Source organism: Haliotis asinina, chromosome 13 (genome assembly GCF_037392515.1).
Source record: "Haliotis asinina isolate JCU_RB_2024 chromosome 13, JCU_Hal_asi_v2, whole genome shotgun sequence".
In the NCBI taxonomy this organism is placed as follows: Eukaryota; Metazoa; Mollusca; class Gastropoda; order Lepetellida; family Haliotidae; genus Haliotis; species Haliotis asinina.
Window position 1 is genome coordinate 38036654 of NC_090292.1, and position 23691 is coordinate 38060344.

General features: G+C 41.2%; 1 protein-coding gene across 4 annotated transcripts in view; it reads left to right on the top strand.

The window, feature by feature from the left end:
* The first annotated feature begins 545 nt into the window (after positions 1–545).
* Positions 546–23691, top strand: part of LOC137260462 (uncharacterized) — a 98427-nt gene continuing 75281 nt past the window's right edge. For 2 of the 4 annotated variants that reach the window (XM_067798124.1, XM_067798126.1), the window contains exons 1-7: positions 546–657; positions 7238–7330; positions 9728–9832; positions 10016–10287; positions 18130–18239; positions 18397–18552; positions 19375–19469. In XM_067798124.1, coding sequence (XP_067654225.1) covers positions 7295–7330; positions 9728–9832; positions 10016–10287; positions 18130–18239; positions 18397–18552; positions 19375–19469 — 774 coding nt within the window. In that variant the 5' untranslated portion in view covers positions 546–657; positions 7238–7294. Of the gene's footprint in view, positions 662–7237; positions 7331–9727; positions 9833–10015; positions 10288–18129; positions 18240–18396; positions 18553–19374; positions 19470–23691 lie in introns of all 4 variants that reach the window. The other 2 variants (XM_067798125.1, XM_067798127.1) reach the window with 1 other exon arrangement.

A 23691-nucleotide genomic window follows, 5' to 3' on the forward strand; every position in this document is an offset into this window, starting at 1 on the left:
TCAATGCCAGCGACTATAGTTGTATGTGTAATAAATACAAAATCACCGCTTCTGAAGTCGGATCGAAACTGCTGAATCTTTCGCCCGTCTGTTCTCGTTTTCTAACGATTGTTTGTCTTCTGATTTAAAGAATTGATACTTAACAGATTAACAAAACTATATATCATTCTAATAAATATGTTGTAACCAGCATGTTTGTGCGGTGGGTCTTTCAGTGCGTAAATACATATGACCTATTGGTGCACATATACCTAGGAGAATATTATATCATGAACTGATAAAGGATATGTCGCATACGCATGTCGGCTTGTTCAATACCCTTTTTTTCAAAGTAATTAGATCTAGCTAGGCTTCAGCCTAGCCTCTTCAAAATTTACTGGGCAAGTTTATTTGAGTAATTGAATTTGAAGCGCGAAAACCAATATGGACATAATTAAAACAACTGGTCTAAAATATTTATGCTATTTTCAAATGTGTTTGAAAAGCGCGTGTCGTGTTCGTCTGAGGTTGGTAATATGCAGTCCTTGTCTGACGACGAGTTCGGTGCTTTCCCTTGGACGTCCGGTTGTTGTAAACACGTTCGTCCTTGTGAGATAACGGCAGTCTCACAGACCAAGGTGTTCGCTGGGAGTTGCATGACAGACAAATCAGCAGTAGGTAGGTGTGTGTGGCTTTCTTTATCGTCATTAAAACATATAAGCCAAACGAATAGGATTGCTGTGGCTGCTAGATACCGTTGCACTTTCAATAACTCGGTGGTCAGCTGGCGGAAGAGAGGAGGCGTTCACCGGTACAGGCTTCATCTGATGTCAGTGTCAGACGAGGGCGTCAGACACATCAACAGTCTTACGCCATATCAGCCCAGACCTATTAATCACCAACCCGATAACTACGGGACTGTTTGTTTACCATCCCAGGAATTACTTCCTGTGTCTACCTACATTTGAGTCATTCTCTATTGTAAATGCTTGAAGCACAGTCAGTCTGGTCAGCGTAAAAGCTGATGTGACATTAACAAATGTCCGTCTGTCACATTGCTATTGCCTAGTGTTATGTCCATGTTATTGAGTCTTACATAGATATTATTAGGACTGGAAGTATATTGCAGGGGTTGACTTTTTTCCAAACACCACTGGACACAGGTTAAGTGAACTTTCAAAATCCAACTTGACTAAATATTACTTTACTAATTTCACTTTAACACAATCAACAGTTTGGTTTCGTAGCAAATTATCTTTTATGCAACTGCACTTTTATTTTATCATGGAAATACATACATCAAAACATTTTTGTAGTTTGGCACAAACCTTGCATGTTGGTTTCATCAGCTGGTTGCGAGTTGTTCAAGTTGAATTTATGATTTGTCATTTTTTATCACTTTCCAAACCATTCCACCTGTAGAAGAGGAGTTAATTGAAGATCTAGTATGTTTGCCAAGGAAGTCTCCCTATCAATTGCTAAATATTTCAGCTTAGAAAATTAGTTAATAAATATTACAAGGCAAGATGTAACCTATTCCCAAACACCTTTTCATCTGTTACTATTAGAAATTGTCATGCATCACAGAAAAAGGTGTTCAGAAACTATCATCATTATTAACATGACTGTTGACAGTTTGCGTGGAAGGGGCATACAGCAGCAACGGGAAAAGACAGGTACATGTGATGACAGTCATTTCTTGGTTACTGCTGTGTGCTGCTGATGAAATGAAGGTACAGGCGAAAAAGCAGATACTAAAAGTGTATGATTTCTTTTGTGCTGAGGCTGTGTAGTGGCCACAAAATTTCTGAGTCCTGTGATGGGGATTCGAACGACGGACCTTTTGATCCGAGGATGGACACCTTGTCCACATGACCAGAGGTTAACCCCGTCACCAAGATGGCAAGGTCAGGATGTCATCTGTGGGAAAGTGGGATTCCGTTTTATGCCATCGATAGGTGTATGAAAAATGCTTTCAAAGCATTGGGAGTTTCTATATGGGCATTGGAACATAGAATATGGAAGAGAGACATGGTAACACAACACATGAAGGGGGCATATCAAAAGAATCAAAGGTTGATAAATAAGTCAACTTCCAGAACAACCAGGTCAGACAAGCAATCACTAAACTGTACTCAGAAAACAAATACGTCATTAGAAGTATTACAGAAACACCTTGAAAACCAAATTGATTTAGCAGTAACGAAATACACTGTATGACTACTCTTCCATTCTTTCAGGTGTAGGTTAAAAAAATAGCAAGGGAGTACCCAAGAAAATTGTTGGAAGATATTGTATGTCTGAGAAATCATTTTCTCAGGAAAAAAACATGAGGTTGGATATGAGCTGAAGCATTCTGATGAGACTTTGGTAAATGTATCTTATACTGCCAGCAGTCAATGGGTACCCAATTGGAATAATGGATCACAAGGAAAACTGATCCTGGGGAAGGGGAAAAGACTGATTATTCTCCATGCTGGATTTATGCACCAGCCAGGGCTTCCTACTTATGATCTTGTATTCAGAGTTGGCCAAAGGCACTAGGCTCTTCAATACAGAGATGTATGAAATTTTTTTTCGTCAACTGGGTGCAAATTAAGTAAGTTCCAGCTTTGCCAAATAAGACCCATGGACAATGTTTCATACCACAGTGTGGTCATAAAAATTTATAGCATTGACCAATCAGAACCTGTGTTACGTACCATGTTGAATCACATATAATGCACAGTTAAATGATGAAAATATATCTAGATATATTTCAAGCTAAAAAATGTGCAAAACTTACATGATAGTTTGTATGCCTTGTAGCATCAAAGTATGTGTAAGGATAACTGGTGGCTGGTCTGACAAGGCATTGAACACTTTAGGTTTTTGTAGCTTTAACGACCTGTGTAGTTCCAGGTTTGAATTTGTCTTCAGCAACCCACGCTTGTTGTAGGAGGCATGAATCCCACTTACATGTGAGGTACACTTCAAGAAGTGTTCGTCCTTCATTCAGGAAGTTTGTGGTAGTGCTTTGTCTCGAATGACATTGAGTCATGCATGATGCACAGAAATTACTTTTTAGCGAATGCAAATCGGTGGGAGGGAGATAGCTAAAAAAATAAAATATGATTTTCTTGTGCAACATATGTCATATTTGGGATTTCACTTTCTTAGTAAAGTACAAATTCTAGTACTTTTTCGGTTGAGTCCAATCCGGGATTCGAACCTGCACCCTTACAGTCAGGCACCAACTTTCATTTTTGTGGAAGTCTCAGTGGGTGAGTGGGCTAGGCGGCTGACTTTGTGTGCTGGCGATTAGGTGCTTGACTCTGAGGGTGCGGGTTCGAATCCCAGATGGGACTCAACCAAAAAAGTACTAGAATTTGTACTTTACTAAGAAAGTGAAATCCCAAATATGACCTATGTTGCATTTGACCACTTTCTAAATGGCATTGTGCAATGATTTTCTTATGTCGTCAGCAATATCTCACAAAAAGATTTGCCTCACATTCCAATGAATACGTTTTGACAAAGTGCTCAAATGTAGTCCCGTGAATTATTAAACAGGGAACTACACTGTGGCGACTTTACTAAGACAATGCCTGTGACAAAAACAGTAATACGCAAGATTCAAATTGTCAAACATGCTCTTACCAGGATTTTCTTGAACTTAGCCGCCCAGGGCTTTAAAAGGAAAGTTTGTGAAAATTGGAAGGAAAAAATGGACCATATGACCGTCTGCGTGATAATTTAGAAATAAAATAATTCAGTAGTCGGGAACTAAAATCTGCTCACTGTTGTTTAGATATTGTGTGGATGCACGCAAGATGTTGCCAAAATGAATTCTTCACAATTCAGTATGCAGTAGTCATAACATTATTTATCTATTTGAAAAATGTGTTGCCAGTATACCCATTTATGTTGTGACAGTGAAAATATTAAATAATAATAATGCCCAATAATTCATGAAATCAAGGCAGTAGTCTTGTCTCTTTGTAAACCGAAACTTGATCATCGGCCATTTTGTAAGCAAGTGACAATCATCTGATCAGAATGCTGCTGTCAAATTTGTCAGCCAATCAAATGTAACCTTACAATGAGGGTTGCAGGTCCTGCAGTTGTTTACATACGCTACAAGGCAGGACGCACAGATCATACAACATACATTATGTACCTTTTGATAAAGTCTTTTTTGATGCGGAATCCGCAATTAATTTTACCGGCACTGATGATTACAGTGACAATTTATTTGTGAAAACAGTTGGTTGATGAGACACACATGTGTGTTTGCTTTTCATTCAAATGTTGTACTAGAAATGGGTTGGACAATATGCCCATATTTGGAATTATGCAATGCTTTTTGCGTCAGCTAATCTGATTGGCTTATTGAAAGCCACTATCTTTCTAGGTCATCAAAACATCAAACCGGTAAGTTGAAATGTTGCTTTGAAACAGTGTGCCTTTAAATACATGAATATAAATGACTTGACACTAACATTGGATAATGTAAATTACGATTTTTCATTTAAATCAGGCTATTTTAACCATTGCTGTAAAATCTGTGTGTCAAAATGGAGACAATATCCTGAGCAAAAGTGATATTCAATTATTTTCAAACACATTCATATTCATCTACAATGAGCAATGACCCCTAGCACATAAATAACAATAATTTTGTTTGTAAATAGCAGTAATGAAAATAATGTTTTAACCCTATATAATTGCACCCACACAAAATAAGCGCTCATTGGCGATTTATTGAGTGGGCTGCTTTTCAGAAAATCCTGGTACTCTATAGGTTGAATTTATATTGGTTTGTCTGGAATGCTTTAAGTCTGGTATCCAACAGAATTTGATGAAACATCCAGTCAGCTAGCATGGCTAGTCAGAATAAGATTCTGAATAATTTAATGTCTGATTGCCCGAGCAAATTGGTGAAAGATATTAATGATGACATTATACAACACTTCTCTTTGGCAGAACATATTGTTAATTAAGTTGTAGATGAAATGACTGCTGTTCATTGGTTTGGGTCTGAGGTGCCAAAAAACGTAGCCAAGAAAGCCCTTAGTGCCTGGAAGAGCAAATATCCATGGCTAATAATCCATTATTATATGATTAGAGCTGTCATGATATATTGTAGTGTCGATAATCGTGATACTCTGTCAGACGATAAATAAATCGACAGTATTTTTCGTATCCTGATACGTATAGTAGACCTTAAAATTGTTAGTTTCATTAGAAATTAATGGTTATGTGAAAATATGCACTATTTCTTGATATGAAAATATACATTTATGAAGAAAAAAACAAAAGGTAGCATATCGTGATGTGAATTGAATTCGAATTGTATTGTATCGTTTCAGGATATCGCGATAGGTATCATGCGTGAATTTTCTGTATCATCACACCTCTAATAATGATGAACTGCATTTGTGTTGTAACGCTTGTCAAATTAACAGTTTACAGTTGTGTACAATAAAACAGGTTTAAGCTGGAGGCACTTAGTGCAATAACCCTTGGTGAAGTGGAAGTAGTCAAGTGCAATCTTGACAAACTTTATGGATAACAACTTCTTATATTTTGTAATTGAGATCTTTCAGTTTAATCCTTGTTTCTTCTCCTTGACAATGACAGCTAGACACAACAAACCCATGGAATCAGTGCTGTGACAGTCAGATGTCTGCCCAGCCTGTTCGCTCTCAGTGCTTGAACAGTCAGATATCGTCCAAGCCTGTTCACTCTCAGTGCTTGTACAGTCTGATGTCTGCCCAGCCTGTTCACTTTCAGTGTTTGTACAGTCAGATGTCTGCCCAGCTTGTTAGCACTCAGTGCTTGTACAGTCAGATGTCTGCCCAACCTGTTCACTCTCAGTGTCTGATTAGGCTGGTGTTCTTCTGCTTTGTACAGTTGAATTTTCTGCAGTATTCCAAAGGCAACTTTTCCTTTTTAATGATATTGGTATTTTGATATGTGCCTTCAACTTGTAAACCACTAAAAATCTCAATCATGTGTGTTTTATCAATCACACTGCCAGTGTATATCATGCATGTGTGGTTCAACAAAATTATGATTTCCAGGATATGCTACGTACAACATAACTGAGTACTTGCTGCATAAATAAATGGTTCTTACCATGTATCTTCATGCCTTTCACTCATCCTTTCTCACATAAGTTTCTCTCTTTCTTTTTAGTTGGCAATTAGTGAATGTGATGGGATGACTTGTGCAAATAATATTTCCATGTAATACTGTTGCTCCTTTTTGTCATCACTTACTATGCACTTAGTTACTGTAGGCTCAGAAACCACTTGGCAACAATGGATATAACTTCATTTTTTCCGCTGTCATTTTCCTGGGTCATTTTGATAATAAGACAAATTCTGGAAAATATTTATTGCCAGGAAAGAGTGGGTTCAATATGAACTGTATACATTCCCATTGACATGAATTGCATAACTCTACTTACCAAAGAGCAAAGTGCACATGCTAAAGGTTAGAGGAGCTGATTTCACTTGCATCATGAAGATGTAACTGACAGCTGATGCAGAGTCTCTAAGTATATTGTAACATGTGGTAATCAAAACCATGTCTTTCTTACATTTTGGATACATGGGCTCTTTGGGCTTTAGTAGGTTTGAGCAGTCGAACCATGGCATAAGATCATTAAGGCTGTTGGTTAGTGTACACTGCGCCTGATACCAGACTGTTGTTGACCAGCAGTTACACATCATGTCTTCAGCGAGAATCATTTCATGTAATCAAGGTTGTCAGTCACAGCTGGGAAGTATTCTTATTGATTAGGACTTATCAATATTTATGTGAGTTTTTGTAATTTCCATCCTTCTAGCTGACAAATTAACAACTAGAATCAAGACAGCCAGTAATTAGTCATCAGAAGGTTGACATTGGCTTGTGTCGGGTTATGTCATTCCGAGCATGTGTCAGGCTTTGTTATTCAGGATGTGTGTTAGGCTGTGTCATTCTGAGCATGTGTCAGGCTTTGTCATGCAGAGCATCTGTCAGGCTTTGTCATTCAGAGCATGTGCCAGGCTATGTCATTCAGAGCATGTGTGAAGCTCTGTCATTCAGAGCATGTGTGAGGCTTTGTTATTCAGAGAGAGCATGCATCAAGCTATGTTATTCAGAGCATGTTGCTGGTGCCTAGCTCTCTTGCTTCCAGCAGATTTTTTACTTATCTGCATGTCGCATTGTCCTTGTGACACTTGAAGTCATGTAAGATGTCAGCTTGATTTACTTTTTGTTAAAATAGGCTGTGCCTGAGAGAGGATGTGAGACTAGTCAAGGACGACCCTACACACCACACAGCATGGAGGACTTCCTCCGCTCATCCAGACAGGCCTTGGTAGGTACACCCACAACCAGTTCCCCATACAGGCCTTGGTAGGTACACCCACAACCAGTTCCCCATACAGTCCGTGGTAGGTACACCACAATCAGTTCCCCATACAGGCCTTGGTAGGTACACCCACAACCAGTTCCCCATACAGACCTTGGTAGGTACACCCACAACCAGTTCCCCATACAAGCCTTGGTAGGTACACCCACAACCAGTTCCCCATACAGGCCTTGGTAGGTACACCCACAACCAGTTCCCCATACAGGCCTTGGTAGGTACACCCATAACCAGTTCCCCATACAAGCCTTGGTAGGTACACCCACAACCAGTTCCCCATACAGGCCTTGGTAGGTACACCCACAACCAGTTCCCCATACTGGCCTTGGTAGGTACACCCACAACCAGTTCCCCATACAGGCCTTGGTAGGTACCAGGCCTTGGTAGGTACACCCACAACCAGTTCCCCATACAGGCCTTGGTAGGTACACTCACAACCAGTTCCCTAAACAGTCCTTGGTAGGTACACCCACAACCAGTTCCCCATACAGGCCTTGGTAGGTACACTCACAACCAGTTCCCCATATAGTCCTTGGTAGGTACACCCACAACCAGTTCCCCATACAGGCCTTGGTAGGTACACCCACAACCAGTTCCCCATACAAGCTTAGGTAGGTACACTCACAACCAGTTCCCCATACAGTCCTTGGTAGGTACACCCACATCCAGTTCCCCATACAGGCTTTGGTAGGTACACCAACAACCAATTCTTCAAACAGTTTGTGGCAGGTACACTCACAACCAGTTCTTCAAACAGGCCTTGGTAGGTACACTCACAACCAGTTCTTCCAACAGGCCTTGGTAGGTATATTCACAAGTAGTTCTTCAAACAGGCTTTGGTAGGTACACTCACAGCCAGTTCTTCAAACAGGCTTTGGTAGGTACACTCACAGCCAGTTCTTCAAACTGACTTGTTCCCCCAAAAGGTCATTGTAGGTACACCCACAACCAGTTCCCCATACAGGCCTTGGAGGGCACACTCAGAAGTAGTTCCTCATACAGACCTTGGTAGGTACACCCACAACCAGTTCTTCATACAGTCTGTGGTAGGTACACCCACAACCAGTTCTTCAAACAGGCTTTGGTAGGTAAAATAGTCTCTGGTAGGTACACCCACAACCAGGTCCCCATACAGTGTGTGGTAGGTACACTCACAACCAGTTCTTTAAACAGGCTTTGGTAGGTACACTCACAACCAGTTCTTCCAACAGGCTTTAGTAGGTACACTCACAACCAGTTCTTCAAACTGGCCGTGGTACACAACCAGTTCCCCAAACAGTCCATGGTAAGTATTCCCACGACTTGTTCCCCAAAAAGGTCATTGTACGTATACCCACAACCATTTCCCTAAATAGTTCTTGGTTGGTACACCCACAACCAGTTCCCCATACAGTCCGTGGTAGGTACACTCACAACCAGTTCCCCATACTGTCCGTGGTAGGTACACACACAACCAGTTCCCCATACAGGCTTTGGTAGGTACACCCACAATCAGTTCCCCATACAGTCAGTGGTAGGTACACCCACAATCAGTTCCCCATACAAACCTTGGAGGGTACACCCACAACCATTTTTTTCAAACAGGCGTTTGTTGGTACACCCACAACTAGTTCCCCATACAGACCTTGGTAGGTACACCCACAACCAGTTCCCCATACAGTGTGTGGTAGGTACACTCACAACCAGTTCTTTAAACAGGCTTTGATAGGTACACTCACAACCAGTTCTTCCAACAGGCTTTGGTAGGTACACTCACAACCAGTTCTTCAAACTGACTTGTTCCCCAAGAAGGTCATTGTACGTATACCCACAACCAGTTCCCCAAACAGTTCTTGGTTGGTACAAGTCAATCATTTCCCTAAATAGTTCTTGGTAGGTACACCCACAACCAGTTCCCCAAACAGTCTGTGGTTGGAACATCCCCAACCAGTTCCCCAAAGAGTCTGTGGTAAGCACACCCACAACCAGTTCCCCAAACAGTCAGTGATTGATACACCCACAACCGGTTGCCCAAACAGTTCAGGGTAGGTATTCCCAACACCAGTTCTTTGAACAGGTCAGTTGTTTATGGGAGTGATTGCTGTTTTCAATTCTTAATCTAGTACTTGTACTCAGTACAGAAAATGTTTCAAAATTGAAAGTTTGTGTGAAGTTATCTCTCTTGAGTTCAAGTTTTTTAGGATGTTGGAGAGTAAGATGAGGACAAACCTTATGGAATCTGTATCCAAACGTCTCACGATCCGAGTGGAGAAGTTTTTAATCCATGTTGTTTGTCCTTACATTATCTCTCTTGAGTTGCTTTATGGCATATCCAGTTGAGCTACAATGTTGTCTTGAATGTTTCAGGCAAGGGTGTCAGATTATGGAGAGGTTCATATAGTGCTTTGTAACGAGGCATGTGACTTGGACTCAGCTGTTAGTGCCCTGGTGTATTCCTTCTACCTCCACCAGGTAAGGACCACTTTGAATATGTATTAATTGGGTCTGTACAAAACGTTTGCTAAAGAAAAGATGTAAAATGGCAGATTTAATTGAACAGTGTCACACATTATTGTTCAAGTGTGGCATCCTTGATGACCTGTATGTCCAGGTAGCGCAGTCCACTTCTAACCAGCTGAATGTTCTCTTTTTCAGACTCGTCCCTCTGGCAGCTTGTACATTCCGGTCCTTGACATTCCCCGGGCCCTGTATCACCTCCGTACAGAGGTGACATACCTCCTTTCTAGACACAATATTTCACCTGAACTCCTCACTTTCGCTGATGATGTGGATCTTGCTTCACTTGCTCCTCATCTCAAACTCACATTGGTTGACCACCATGTACTCAGGACACAGTTATCTCCCCTGGACCAGCATGTAGTCCAGGTGATTGACCATCGACCACTAGAGAAACAGTGGGACAACAGGTAGTATTCTTACATGCTCATTCCATTGAAACTAGCTTCATGTACCTTTCTCTCACTGAGGTGAACTCAGGTTTGACAATTTCCTTTTCCTTTTTCTGTTTTGTTGAACAAAGGCTTAAAGATATATTCCTTTAAAATTGGTCAACTTGTCTCTCATTATCTAATAAATGTTTTTACTACAAAACGATAAAATAATCTATGTATACAGAACATTTCTTTCAGTTTTGACCATAAGGAAATATAAATCTTCACTGGTGAGATTTCGCTGCTGTGCATATTATTTATGAAACAGGGAGATACAAAGAATTAAGAAAGAAATAGAATATGTCATATGTGCAACTTAAACGAAGCTGAAGATGAATATCACTTTTTGTTTTTTTGCCCAGTATACTTATCATTGAGAAAGGATGTCTAAGCAAGAAGGTGACTTCTTGAGTGTGCATAGCAGTGGGCCATTTTTTGTTTTCGTCTTCATGCAGAAAACGTTTGGACGTTTGCATAAGAACCCTAATCACACAGGAAGGCAACAACCACAAGATGTTCATGTTCATTTCATTCATACATATGTATTTATAAAATATTTCATTGCCACTGTCCTTCTCAATCATTAAAAGTATCATGTGACATGCTAACGTAATGCCATAGGATTGTGGCAGTTGTGAGTTGCATTGCCTCTAAGTGGAATGTCATTCCTGGTTGTAAATGAGGCATTGCAGTCTTTCGTTGTGCATCTCCTATAAATTGCCTGAAATTCCTTCCTCTTACTGATTCTGTACATATAACTTCCAACTACCAAATACCTTCCACCTCCAGCTGTGGGTAGACACTTGTAGTGTAGATGTGTGCTTGTCTCAGATATTGAGTAATGATGACTTTTGTATGGAGGTATTTATATAAAACTGTTGATATTGTTGTTTTATGCTGTTGATACAAATTCACCATCTGATGATAAACAAGCAGTTGTAAATAACACTTCGGCAAGAACTGTTTACAAAATCAGTTTCAACATGTTAGTACAGTTTTAGTGTCCACCCTTATGCTGGTCCAGTGGTAATCCCCCATCAAACCCTTACATAAACGTTACTATAACAACACTATACATCAAAGAGTATGGCATTTTACCTTCATGCAAAAGCTAAAATTAAAAAGTCCTTTCATATGAATGAACACATGTATATGTTGAAACTGGGCGATTTAATCCCAATCAATTCCCCACATACATTCAATGTGTGAAGCTCATTTATGGTGCCCCCTGCCATTGTATTGCTGCAATATTGCTGAAAGCACCATAGAACTAATCTCAGTCAGTCAGTCAGTCACAGTCAGTCAGTCAGTCAGTCAGTCAGTCAGTCAGTCAGTCAGTCAGTCAGTCAGTCAGTCAGTCAGTCAGTCAGTCAGTCAGTCAGTCCGTCAGTCCGTCCGTCCGTCCAAGAAGTGCCATTAAGGATGTTCAGTGGTGATATAAATAATATCAAACTTTTTTTCTAACTGATACATTTTTGATGCATGATATTTGTCTTTGCAAAAATAGCCCAGAAAAGCAGGGGGCACTTTGGGTTTTCTTTAGATATGGAGCCTTTAAGATTCCTTGGTCAGCCAAGACTTTTAACGTGGGAGTGTATGGGAAAATCAGCAAACTTTGTACATGATCCCATAATTTCTAGTATTAAACCTTTTTCTAAACTGACATATGTTAATGACAACATGTTTTGCAAAAAAGGTATGTATGAAGAAACATAGGTCACTGCGGGTTTATTTCCAGTATGGCACAATGTGTAACGTCATATTACATAATGTTACGGTTAAGAATTTACCGTGACAAACTATGTAAGAAATCCCCTGTGAACCAGCAAAACAGAACAAAGAAACAATGTCTCCCTGAAGTGAACAAACAGGAAGTCAAGGGCAGATAATTCCCGGACAAACCTGCTGCCAAAATTGTGAAAATGCAGATCATCTATTATACGAAATGTGACCCCTTATAATTATTATTCAAAACACTAAACATTGTGACCCAATGATAATTATTACTGAATTAATAACAAAATATACAGAAAATACACACTCGTAACAATATTTGCAACAATGTTATGTAATTTCTCTGGTAAAATGAAAGATATGTGGCTTACATAGTTGTTCCTCTAATATTTGAATGACTTACTGCATTGACAATTCAAATATCTTGGTTTAGATGCATCCATGTTAACTTTTTAACTCATTTCCATGATATTCTAAGCGAAACAAGTGGAGATTTGAGAAATTTGACACACTGAGCATCAATCACCATTGACTGAAATTGTCTATCATTCTGGACTGTCTTTATAAAGGAGTGATTATTGCAAAATATTATTTTTTAAATAACAAACCACACACAATCTTAACATTGAAATGTTACATTCATTCATGTGTGTACTTTTATACTTCATAGAATTTCATGCTCTCAGGGAGTCCTGTTGGCATTATTCACTTAATGACAAATTTGACATCTCAAGCGGATCAGTTTGCTGGTGGTTGGACTGGCGTACATCGCCACTAATTTGCGATCTCGGTTTTGCTGGTTGATCCCCTGAATGTGTGGAGGATATCAATACTACTGCTGCCTTTGTTCCATTACTTTCGGTGTCAGAAGCAGAGCACAATGCCCGTTTCGCCAGGACGCAACTTGCGTAGATGTCAGGGTTGATGCCTAACTTTTTATTAGCGGTTACAATGATAATTTCATTGTTGTAGCCCACCATTCTGTTCATCCTCAGACGCATGTCACTCGCAGTCAGTCCCAGGTTGTACACTTAGTTGATTTTTAACCAGGCATATTCCAGCAAGTCATGATATCGTTTGATGGTGCACTGCAAATTTCATCCTCGACGCTGACCACAGACTGTTTTTGCACATCATAAGAAGGGCAATGTCACACCGCAACCGGTCATCGTGCACAGCATGGCAAATTTGAACTGATTATCCTAGAACTGCATCGGCTTGCTAAACCAAGCATGCACCATTTCAACATTCATGATCGAAAACCTATCCTTTTGAAAGATGTTGATGAATTATTCTTGAATGTGGTCTTTGGCGTCCACCATGGTGTTCATCCAGGAGAGAGTCATCAACATTGCTTTTAGGGTAAAACACTCCCAGTGCGTACATATTGAATGTATATATACGATAATGGGGTTCTGGGAATCGCAGGCAGTAAACCCCTTGCTGCTGCTGAAGGTCAGCTCGAAGTTGCGCTGTGTGGTATGACCAGTGTTTCTGCTGCTCTTTCAACAGCCGGTCATCATGACCAACTGTCTTTAACTTTAACGGACATTTCCATTTTTCCCCTGTCAACTAATAATTTATATGAATAAAGATAACACTATCCTAATATTTTCTGCTTTTATTTCTGTGGCACTTTTCACATGCTCCTGTTTTCTGTGGGTGTTGAGGAGCATCAGATTGTTCAATTCGATTCCGGCTGGCTGTGTGAATCCTCTTTTGAAAACTGAAACCACGCTCGGCTCGTACGCTTGATACTGGAATCACCAGTGCAGCTGAAGCATTGCTTTTGAAATCAGGGAACATCCCCATATTCATGAACAATTGTTTTGCATCTTTTCTCCAAGTCATAGAACCAAAGCAGACCATGGTACTCTTAAAGTGTCGGAAATCCCTCTGCATTCTCTCGCAGTCAATTATCGGTTGAATAACTGTGACCTCACCTGCCGCCTGGCCAATCTCTGGGCAGAAGTGGTCTAACAGGACGGTCATGGAATCCCCTCCATGTTCAGAGAGTTCCTCTTTACCAGGGTATTTTGAGGAATTGAATATGTTGTCAAGGCTTGACAAAACACTCAAACTATCCTCTGGAAATCTATTTCTCAGTGCCATGCATAATTCTGCTAAGAACTCGCTTCGAGATTTGTTGAAAGCAGCGATTGACCTGTCTTCAGCTTACTGTAAAGTCACATCCCAAAATACCCTACCAGTGCTAGTATCAGTTGTGCTGTGAAGAAAAATTGTTCACTTGGGCCAGGGTTTCCGTTTAACCCTTGAAGTGCATCAGTAGTGGAAATCACTATAGATATGCCCATGCCGAGATTTAGAGAGTCTTTCTGAAAGACTGTAACTAATTTGTCCATGTAATACAGGATATCTGACAATGCATACGTCATTACAACAAATCCCTAGGTTTTGATTTTTTTTTATAATGTTTATCGCGACAGGGTTGTTTTGTTCACTGGCCTCTGCCTCTATCTTCATCACAAGTGCCGGCCAGTTTCTTTTTTGTTGATACAACCACACGCCCTACCGACAACCATCGAAAGCTACACAGTTGCTTGACACTGGAGAACTCACTCTCTTCCAAAACTTCAGACGCAGTCTTTTGTACCGAACCACTGAATATTCATAAGTTTATATATCTGATTCAAGTTTTTCTGTAGTCTGCAACAGCTTTAGTTGTTTTTGCCGCATCTGCCGATGCAAGTGCCACCCTATGTGCTATGCAATGCACATGAATCAGATATGGGCAGTCAGATGTTTGTAGATTAACACCAACCCCTGTAGCCACGTGTTTGAAATCAGAAGGAATTGGTATGTATCGAGCACTTCTGTACACAGTTAAAATAACCACTGGAACCGAAATGTGTAAAATCAACCTCTGATTTCCGAATGCTATAATGTCTTGCGAGCATTGAACGTTATGTACGTTGCATTCTATTTTAAGCAAACTGGGGTCTGGGGTTTTCCAACCCTTTTTGTTTCACATTGTTTCGATCAAACATTAGATTAGTAATTTAATGATTTGGTAATTTTTTTTAAGTTGATAACTTGATATTTTATCGGACATGATGTCCTACAGTGTTTTGAAAAACCAGACAATGATAATTTTTATCGGACTATGTCCAGTATTTATCGGACAACGGAAACACCTATTACCTGTGATGGTGGAACATCAGCACACAGGGAAACAACAACAGGCTGTTCATCAACAATGTATGCCACATGTTGACCAACAGTTATTACGACGTGTGCACGATGACCGATAAAATCTTCAAACCCTTCTGAGCCATTCTCAGACTCAACGTGTTGGATGGTTCTAAAACATGAACCCATCCATGTAGGATATCTTGGCATTGCACATCAAGCAATGACCAAAGCTTCAAGTCCCGAAACCATGTGACGGAGAAAATGCCGGGGACACGCGCAGATTCGACAATCCCGGCATCGACAGCAAACTGCAAGCCTTGCAACTGAAAAACAACATTTACAGACGTGTCGAAGTGGAAGCCAGAGGTGATGGCGGCAGCAAGCTAGGCAATTTCAGCGACACCGAAGGAGTGATCAGCAACTAGACCTAGTCTGCAACGACAAGGGCGATTGGACAATATCCCCAGCCTTTGACAGCACACTGTCCAACCGGGAGGACGTTGATAACACACTCACCTTCATCCGAAATATGCCGTATGTTCTCGCATTCACCAACGGTGACAAATGATTGTTTTTGTCATCTCAGATCAATTGGATGATTGAAATTATGCTCAGCTTTCCCCTCAGTTTCACGGAAAACAAACATCACTATCTGTTGAAAATTGTGAGCAGAGGAACGCTGCTCGTACCTCATGTGCTGACTCAAAAACACACTGCATTGGTCATTCTGATGGTGCATAAAACAGATGATATCGAACAAACCAGGGATGCAGGTGAGTTGCAGGCGGCATCGGAATTCGACGACATGGACGTCATCCAGCAGGCCTGCTGGCAAACTCCACGCTGGTGATGCTAGCTGATTTGACGTGCCTGGTGCCCTGTACCCACTGCACTTAAAAAAACAACATGTATGAATGACAAGAAGTCATTGTCCAATCTCGTCCTGGCTTACCACTACCTTGTCACAGGATCATAGTACTAAAAACCAAGGGTGTTCTACTGGATAATTACATTCCCATTGAGGAGAAGGGAATGTAAATTTCACCATTTACAGATCTAACGCATTACACGCGAGTCTCTCACCAGAGAAACTGAAAACAGTGGAAGATTTAAACAAATTTAATGAAGCCTCAGACTATTGTGTACATACAATACATGATTTGACCCTTATCATCGAAGAGATGCCCCCACACAACTGGTGGGTTGCAAATTCACTGGCATAAACACTATCAAAATCGACGCTGTCATATTTACATATGACCAGGAACAGCCCCCATCACAAACCTCAATGGACTCCAAGGGTTTCCAGGTTCATCCCATCATCGAATTAAATGCCTTTTGTAAATCCAAACATTTTGATTTTAATAGCCGAAAGTGTATTCACCGACGATTGATGGAGGACCATTTGAATGTCACATCATGAAAGAGTACACTTGCACAAATAATGACTGTACCCAGTCTGGACGAAGTGGCCAAAACAGTGGAAACAACCACAGACTGGTTTTGTTTGCAGCAGTTATATGTAATCAGTTCACTCAACTTTCATATTTATTCATTGAGATGATGTACATAAGTATTAGGAACACCAAACGGCTTCATTTCAGTGTGGATGATTAAGGCTGAGGTTCGATTCCCTGTAGATTGTGTGAAACCCATGTCTGTTTGTTTAAGCAGTATAAAACTGAACTCACTCACTAAACTAACAGTCATGTAAAGGCAGAAAGATGGAATGTTTTTTTCAAAAGATATAAAATAACAAATACACCCCGGTAGCCACAATTCCCCTTGGATGAAGGAGAAAGATGAGGTTAGCACAACTTCTTCCAAGGAGACTTTGTGTCGGCTACTTTTTCTCTCACCAAGAGAGTACCCCATTTCAGCTGAGCCCAGCTGATGATCCTGATTCCACCAACGAAACAGAAGAAAGTTACAAAGAACCCACTGAAGCAACAGTGGGATGAACTCACAATGCATAGCACCTCAACTGATTGTTCCTGATAGCTATATTTTGATTTAACGGGTCAGTCCTCCTAAACTGGGCTCCACCTGTGGGAATGCAAAAGATGTCCACAACACATTATATAAGCTGAGTTCACAAGAAGTTTGGAATCAGTTTATCACATCAGCTGAGCTCCGTCTGTAAGTCTGTAATAACACAAATCAGTCAGTGCACTTCCGCCTTCACTCTTCAAAATTATTGGAAGACATTCACCTCAAATAAAGGTCTAATAAAATACAAACATGATGCTCATCTAAACACTGCTGAACATGATAAATACATGAATTGATGCTGAAAAAAATTTTAGAAGGCACATAAGCTGTTCATAGTTTTAATGCTCTGACTGTCGCTGCTAGCGTAATAAGTTATCTCCCTTAGACCAGTTCAGTGTACTTAACAGAATCAGTCAGAGATTCGAAACCCTCCTGTTGTCAAAGAAAACAGTTTTTTTATTGAAAAACAAATATTTCAGCATACCAACCCCATGCTCACTTGGAAGTCTGTATCTTGAAAACTATTCCACCAATTTTACTCAAATTTTGCATGCACCTCTCTGGTAGTATACATGATATCGGTAGTATGATAGGGACTCACCAAAGGCTTAATACATGTATTTTAAATTAAGCCTTTGGGGATGACTTGTCACAGTACCATTATCGTGTATACTAAACATCCTTGTTTGTTATTCATTTGGGTAACAAATGCATCCAGGAATATTTGTTACATACCCTATGTAATAAGAATGGAATTGAAATTTAACAGCAAAAAAGTAAAAGTTGTTCAACTATTGTTAGTGTTACATAAACCTGGAAAAATGTTTCCTCCCTGCTTCCTCAACAGTATTGTTGTGTGCTGCTGTGTTTCAATGTACATCATGGTTCCGTGCTGCTGTGTTTCATTCTGCATCATGCTTGTGTGATGCTGTGTTTCAGCGTGGCATGCACAGTTGACCTGGTGGGCTCATGCTGCACGCTCATCACAGAAGAAATAACACAAGATGACACATTCTCCCTGGATGCAACAACGGCAACACTTCTCTTAGGTAATCTCCATATAAAGTGTTTAGCACAAGCTAGTTAACCATTACATCAAGTTCTGCATGTTATGAAGCTAAGTTAAATGATATGACTTGGAGCGAAGAGACACACCTTTCAGTAGTTTTTTTTGCATTAGACAGCAAGTGGTTGTCATGGTTACAGGAACTATTGTCACTGATACGATCAACATGTGTGAAGCTGCTGGCAAAACCAGTGCCAGGGACAGGATGGCTGTAGACACACTGACCCTGCTCCTGCCTCAAGTTGATACCCAGGCCCTGTTTGATGCCATACACCAAGCAAAGACAGATGTCAGTGGTAGGTTCACATTGTCTTGTGATGTAGTCAACTCCATCCAGAAATGTTTTCACTAGCATGTTATTGTGATGAGGTTCTTTCTGGGCAAGAGGTATGCCTGTAACAGAGTGGTTATCTTTGTCATGTTTTGTGTGGCTTTTGTCCTGGATGGTGACACTGGTAGATTGTTTTACTTCTGGATAACTTGGAAGAATGATAATTACTATTGTCTTTGTGAAATTTGTATAAATGTGGTTTAATGATCTTTAGAATTGGTACTTAACTCTATGCCCTTTTTGTAGATATACATGATCACACATTTATATTTGAAAAATACTTGAAATAGTCTGTCTTCTAAATATCACTTCCTTGATGCTGACATATTACAGTAACAGATAACATGCATGGTTGCTTGCAGCTACAAGAAGTGTAGATTTCGCCTAGATTCACTAAACAAATGGCATACATGACAGTTGACAGTTCGGAGAAGGTGTAGAGATATTTTCTGTGGTAGAGAGAGTTATTGTGTCTTGAATGTCTAACTTGTTTTAGTCACTGAGTGACTGAAATGCTGTCAGTGTTAATAAAAATCTTCACTCGCACTCACTCACTCACTCACTCACTGAATACAGTCAAAATCTGTTTCTACCATGTATTTCTGCAGTTTCCAGCACACATAGGTGACACTCCCTTCATGTACAAAAACTGACAGTATTTATAGCAACATGACGTTGTACTTGACTGAGGGTGATGACAGTATTGCATTGAGAATGATAAGCAGCATTAAGCATGTAACTTGGGTTACATTTCCTCAAATTGTAAGGAGTCATGATTGTTTTGCAGGTTTAAGCAGTGAGGACCTGCTGAAAAAGGATGTCAAATTTCTAGTTGGGGCCAGTCTGTCCATTGCCATGTGTTCTGTGATGATGTCTGCACAGGTAAGATACGAGGAAAGACTAGCATCATGTTTACCTTAATGGGGCACATAGTGTGAACCTCAAACAAATGAAAGATTCTGGTTAGTGCAAAGAGTACTCCTGGACAAAACATGTCGCATAAAACTAATGTTAACTGTTTAGACAATGTACCTGCCTTCACACAACTAAGACACACACACCTTCACTGTAGCAGGTCACTATTACAACCAAGACACACACACCTTCACTGTAGCAGGTCACTGTTACAACCAAGACACACACACACCTTCACTGTAGCAGGTCACTTTTACAACCAAAACACACACACCCTCACTGTAGCAGGTCACTGTTACAACCAAGACACACACACCTTCACTGTAGCAGGTCACTGTTACAACCAAGACACACACACGCCTTCACTGTAGCAGGTCACTTTTACAACCAAGACACACACACACCCTCAATGTAGCAGGTCACTATTACAACCAAGACACACACACCTTCACTGTAGCAGGTCACTGTTACAACCAAAACACACACACCTTCACTGTAGCAGGTCACTGTTACAACCTAGACACACACACACCTTCACTGTAGCAGGTCACTGTTACAACCAAGACACACACACACACACCTTCACTGTAGCAGGTCACTGTTACAACCAAGACACACACACACACCTTCACTGTAGCAGGTCACTGTTACAACCAAGACACACACACACACCTTCACTGTAGCAGGTCACTGTTACAACCAAGACACACACACACACCTTCACTGTAGCAGGTCACTGTTACAACCAAGACACACACACACACCTTCACTGTAGCAGGTCACTGTTACAACCAAGATACACACACACACCTTCACTGTAGCAGGTCACTGTTACAACCAAGATACACACACCTTCACTGTAGCAGGTCACTGTTACAACCAAGACACACACACACCTTCACTGTAGCAGGTCACTGTTACAACCAAGACACACACACACACCTTCACTGTAGCAGGTCACTGTTACAACCAAGACACACACACACACCTTCACTGTAGCAGGTCACTGTTACAACCAAGATACACACACACACCTTCACTGTAGCAGGTCACTGTTACAACCAAGATACACACACACACCTTCACTGTAGCAGGTCACTGTTACAACCAAGATACACACACACACCTTCACTGTAGCAGGTCACTGTTACAACCAAGATACACACACACACCTTCACTGTAGCAGGTCACTGTTACAACCAAGATACACACACACACCTTCACTGTAGCAGGTCACTGTTACAACCAAGATACACACACACACCTTCACTGTAGCAGGTCACTGTTACAACCAAGATACACACACACACCTTCACTGTAGCAGGTCACTGTTACAACCAAGACACACACACACACCTTCACTGTAGCAGGTCACTGTTACAACCAAGATACACACTGTCATGACAATGTACTGTTTATGTGGTATGATATGAAGCTAGCCCAGTGTAGTGTGATATGAAGCTAGGGCTGTGTAGTGTGATGTGATGCTATGACTGTGTAGTGTGATGTGAAGCTATGACTGTGTAGTGTGATGTGAAGCTAGGGCTGTGTAGTGTGATGTGAAGCTAGGACTGTGTAGTATGATATGAAGCTAGGGCTGTGTAGTGTGATGTGAAGCAATGACTGTGTAGTGTGATGTGAAGCTATGACTGTGTAGTGTGATGTGAAGGTAGGGCTGTGTAGTGTGATGTGAAGCTATGACTGTGTAGTATGATATGAAGCTAGGGCTGTGTAGTGTGATGTGAAGCTATGACTGTGTAGTGTGATGTGAAGCTATGACTGTGTAGTGTGATGTGAAGGTAGGGCTGTGTAGTGTGATGTGAAGCTAGCCCAGTGTACTATGATATGAAGCTAGGGCTGTGTAGTGTGATGTGAAGCTAGGGCTGTGTAGTGTGATGTGAAGCTAGGGCTGTGTAGTGTGATGTGAAGCTAGGACTGTGTAGTATGATATGAAGCTAGGGCGGTGTAGTGTGATGTGAAGCTAGGGCTGTGTAGTGTGATGTGAAGCTATGACTGTGTAGTGTGATGTGAAGGTAGGGCTGTGTAGTGTGATGTGAAGCTAGCCCAGTGTAGTATGATATGAAGCTAGGGCTGTGTAGTGTGATGTGAAGCTATGACTGTGTAGTGTGATGTGAAGCTTGGACTGTGTAGTGTGATGCTATGACTGTGTAGTGTGATGTGAAGCTATGACTGTGTAGTGTGATGTGAAGCTTGGGCTGTGTAGTGTGATGTGAAGCTATGACTGTGTAGTGTGATGTGAAGCTAGGACTGTGTAGTGTGATGTGATGCCAGGACTGTCTGGTGTGATGTGAAGCTATGACTGTGTAGTGTGATGTGAAGCTATGACTGTGTAGTGTGATGTGAAGCTTGGACTGTGTAGTGTGATGTGAAGCTATGACTGTGTAGTGTGATGTGAAGCTTGGACTGTGTAGTGTGATGTGAAGCTATGACTGTGTAGTGTGATGTGAAGCTAGGACTGTGTAGTGTGATGTGATGCCAGGACTGTGTAGTGTGATGTGAAGCTATGACTGTGTAGTGCAATGTGAAGCTAGGACTGTGTAGTGTGATGTGAAGCTAGGACTGTGTAGTGTGATGTGATGCCAGGACTGTGTAGTGTGATGTGAAGCTATGACTGTGTAGTGTGATGTGAAGCTAGTCCTGTGTAGTGTGATGTGAAGCTATGACTGTGTAGTGTGATGTGAATCTAGGACTGTGTAGTGTGATGCTATGACTGTGTAGTGTGATGTGAAGCTATGACTGTGGAGTGTGATGTGAAGCTTGGGCTGTGTAGTGTGATGTGAAGCTATGACTGTGTAGTGTGATGTGAAGCTAGGACTGTGTAGTGTGATGTGATGCCAGGACTGTCTGGTGTGATGTGAAGCTATGACTGTGTAGTGTGATGTGAAGCTAGGACTGTGTAGTGTGATGTGAAGCTAGGACTGTGTAGTGTGATGCTAGGACTGTGTAGTGTGATGCTATGACTGTGTAGTGTGATGTAAAGCTTGGACTGTGTAGTGTGACGTGAAGCTTGGACTGTGTAGTGTGATGTGAAGCTATGACTGTGTAGTGTGATGTGAAGCTATGACTGTGTAGTGTGATGTGAAGCTATGACTGTGTAGTGTGATGTGAAGCTATGACTGTGTAGTGTGATGTGAAGCTATGACTGTGTAGTGTGATGTGAAGCTATGACTGTGTAGTGTGATGTGAAGCTATGACTGTGTAGTGTGATGTGAAGCTAGTCCTGTGTAGTGTGATGTGAAGCTATGACTGTGTAGTGTGATGTGAAGCTATGACTGTGTAGTGTGATGTGAAGCTGTGACTGTGTAGTGTGATGTGAAGCTAGGACTGTGTAGTATGATATGAAGCTAGGGCTGTGTAGTGTGATGTGAAGCTATGACTGTGTAGTGTGATGTGAAGCTATGACTGTGTAGTGTGATGTGAAGGTAGGGCTGTGTAGTGTGATGTGAAGCTAGGACTGTGTAGTATGATATGAAGCTAGGGCTGTGTAGTGTGATGTGAAGCTATGACTGTGTAGTGTGATGTGAAGCTATGACTGTGTAGTGTGATGTGAAGGTAGGGCTGTGTAGTGTGATGTGAAGCTAGCCCAGTGTAGTATGATATGAAGCTAGGGCTGTGTAGTGTGATGTGAAGCTAGGGCTGTGTAGTGTGATGTGAAGCTGTGACTGTGTAGTGTGATGTGAAGCTAGGACTGTGTAGTATGATATGAAGCTAGGGCGGTGTAGTGTGATGTGAAGCTAGGGCTGTGTAGTGTGATGTGAAGCTATGACTGTGTAGTGTGATGTGAAGGTAGGGCTGTGTAGTGTGATGTGAAGCTAGCCCAGTGTAGGATGATATGAAGCTAGGGCTGTGTAGTGTGATGTGAAGCTATGACTGTGTAGTGTGATGTGAAGGTAGGGCTGTGTAGTGTGATGTGAAGCTAGGACTGTGTAGTGTGATGTGAAGCTTGGACTGTGTAGTGTGATGCTATGACTGTGTAGTGTGATGTGAAGCTATGACTGTGTAGTGTGATGTGAAGCTTGGGCTGTGTAGTGTGATGTGAAGCTATGACTGTGTAGTGTGATGTGAAGCTAGGACTGTGTAGTGTGATGTGATGCCAGGACTGTCTGGTGTGATGTGAAGCTAGGACTGTGTAGTGTGATGTGAAGCTATGACTGTGTAGTGTGATGTG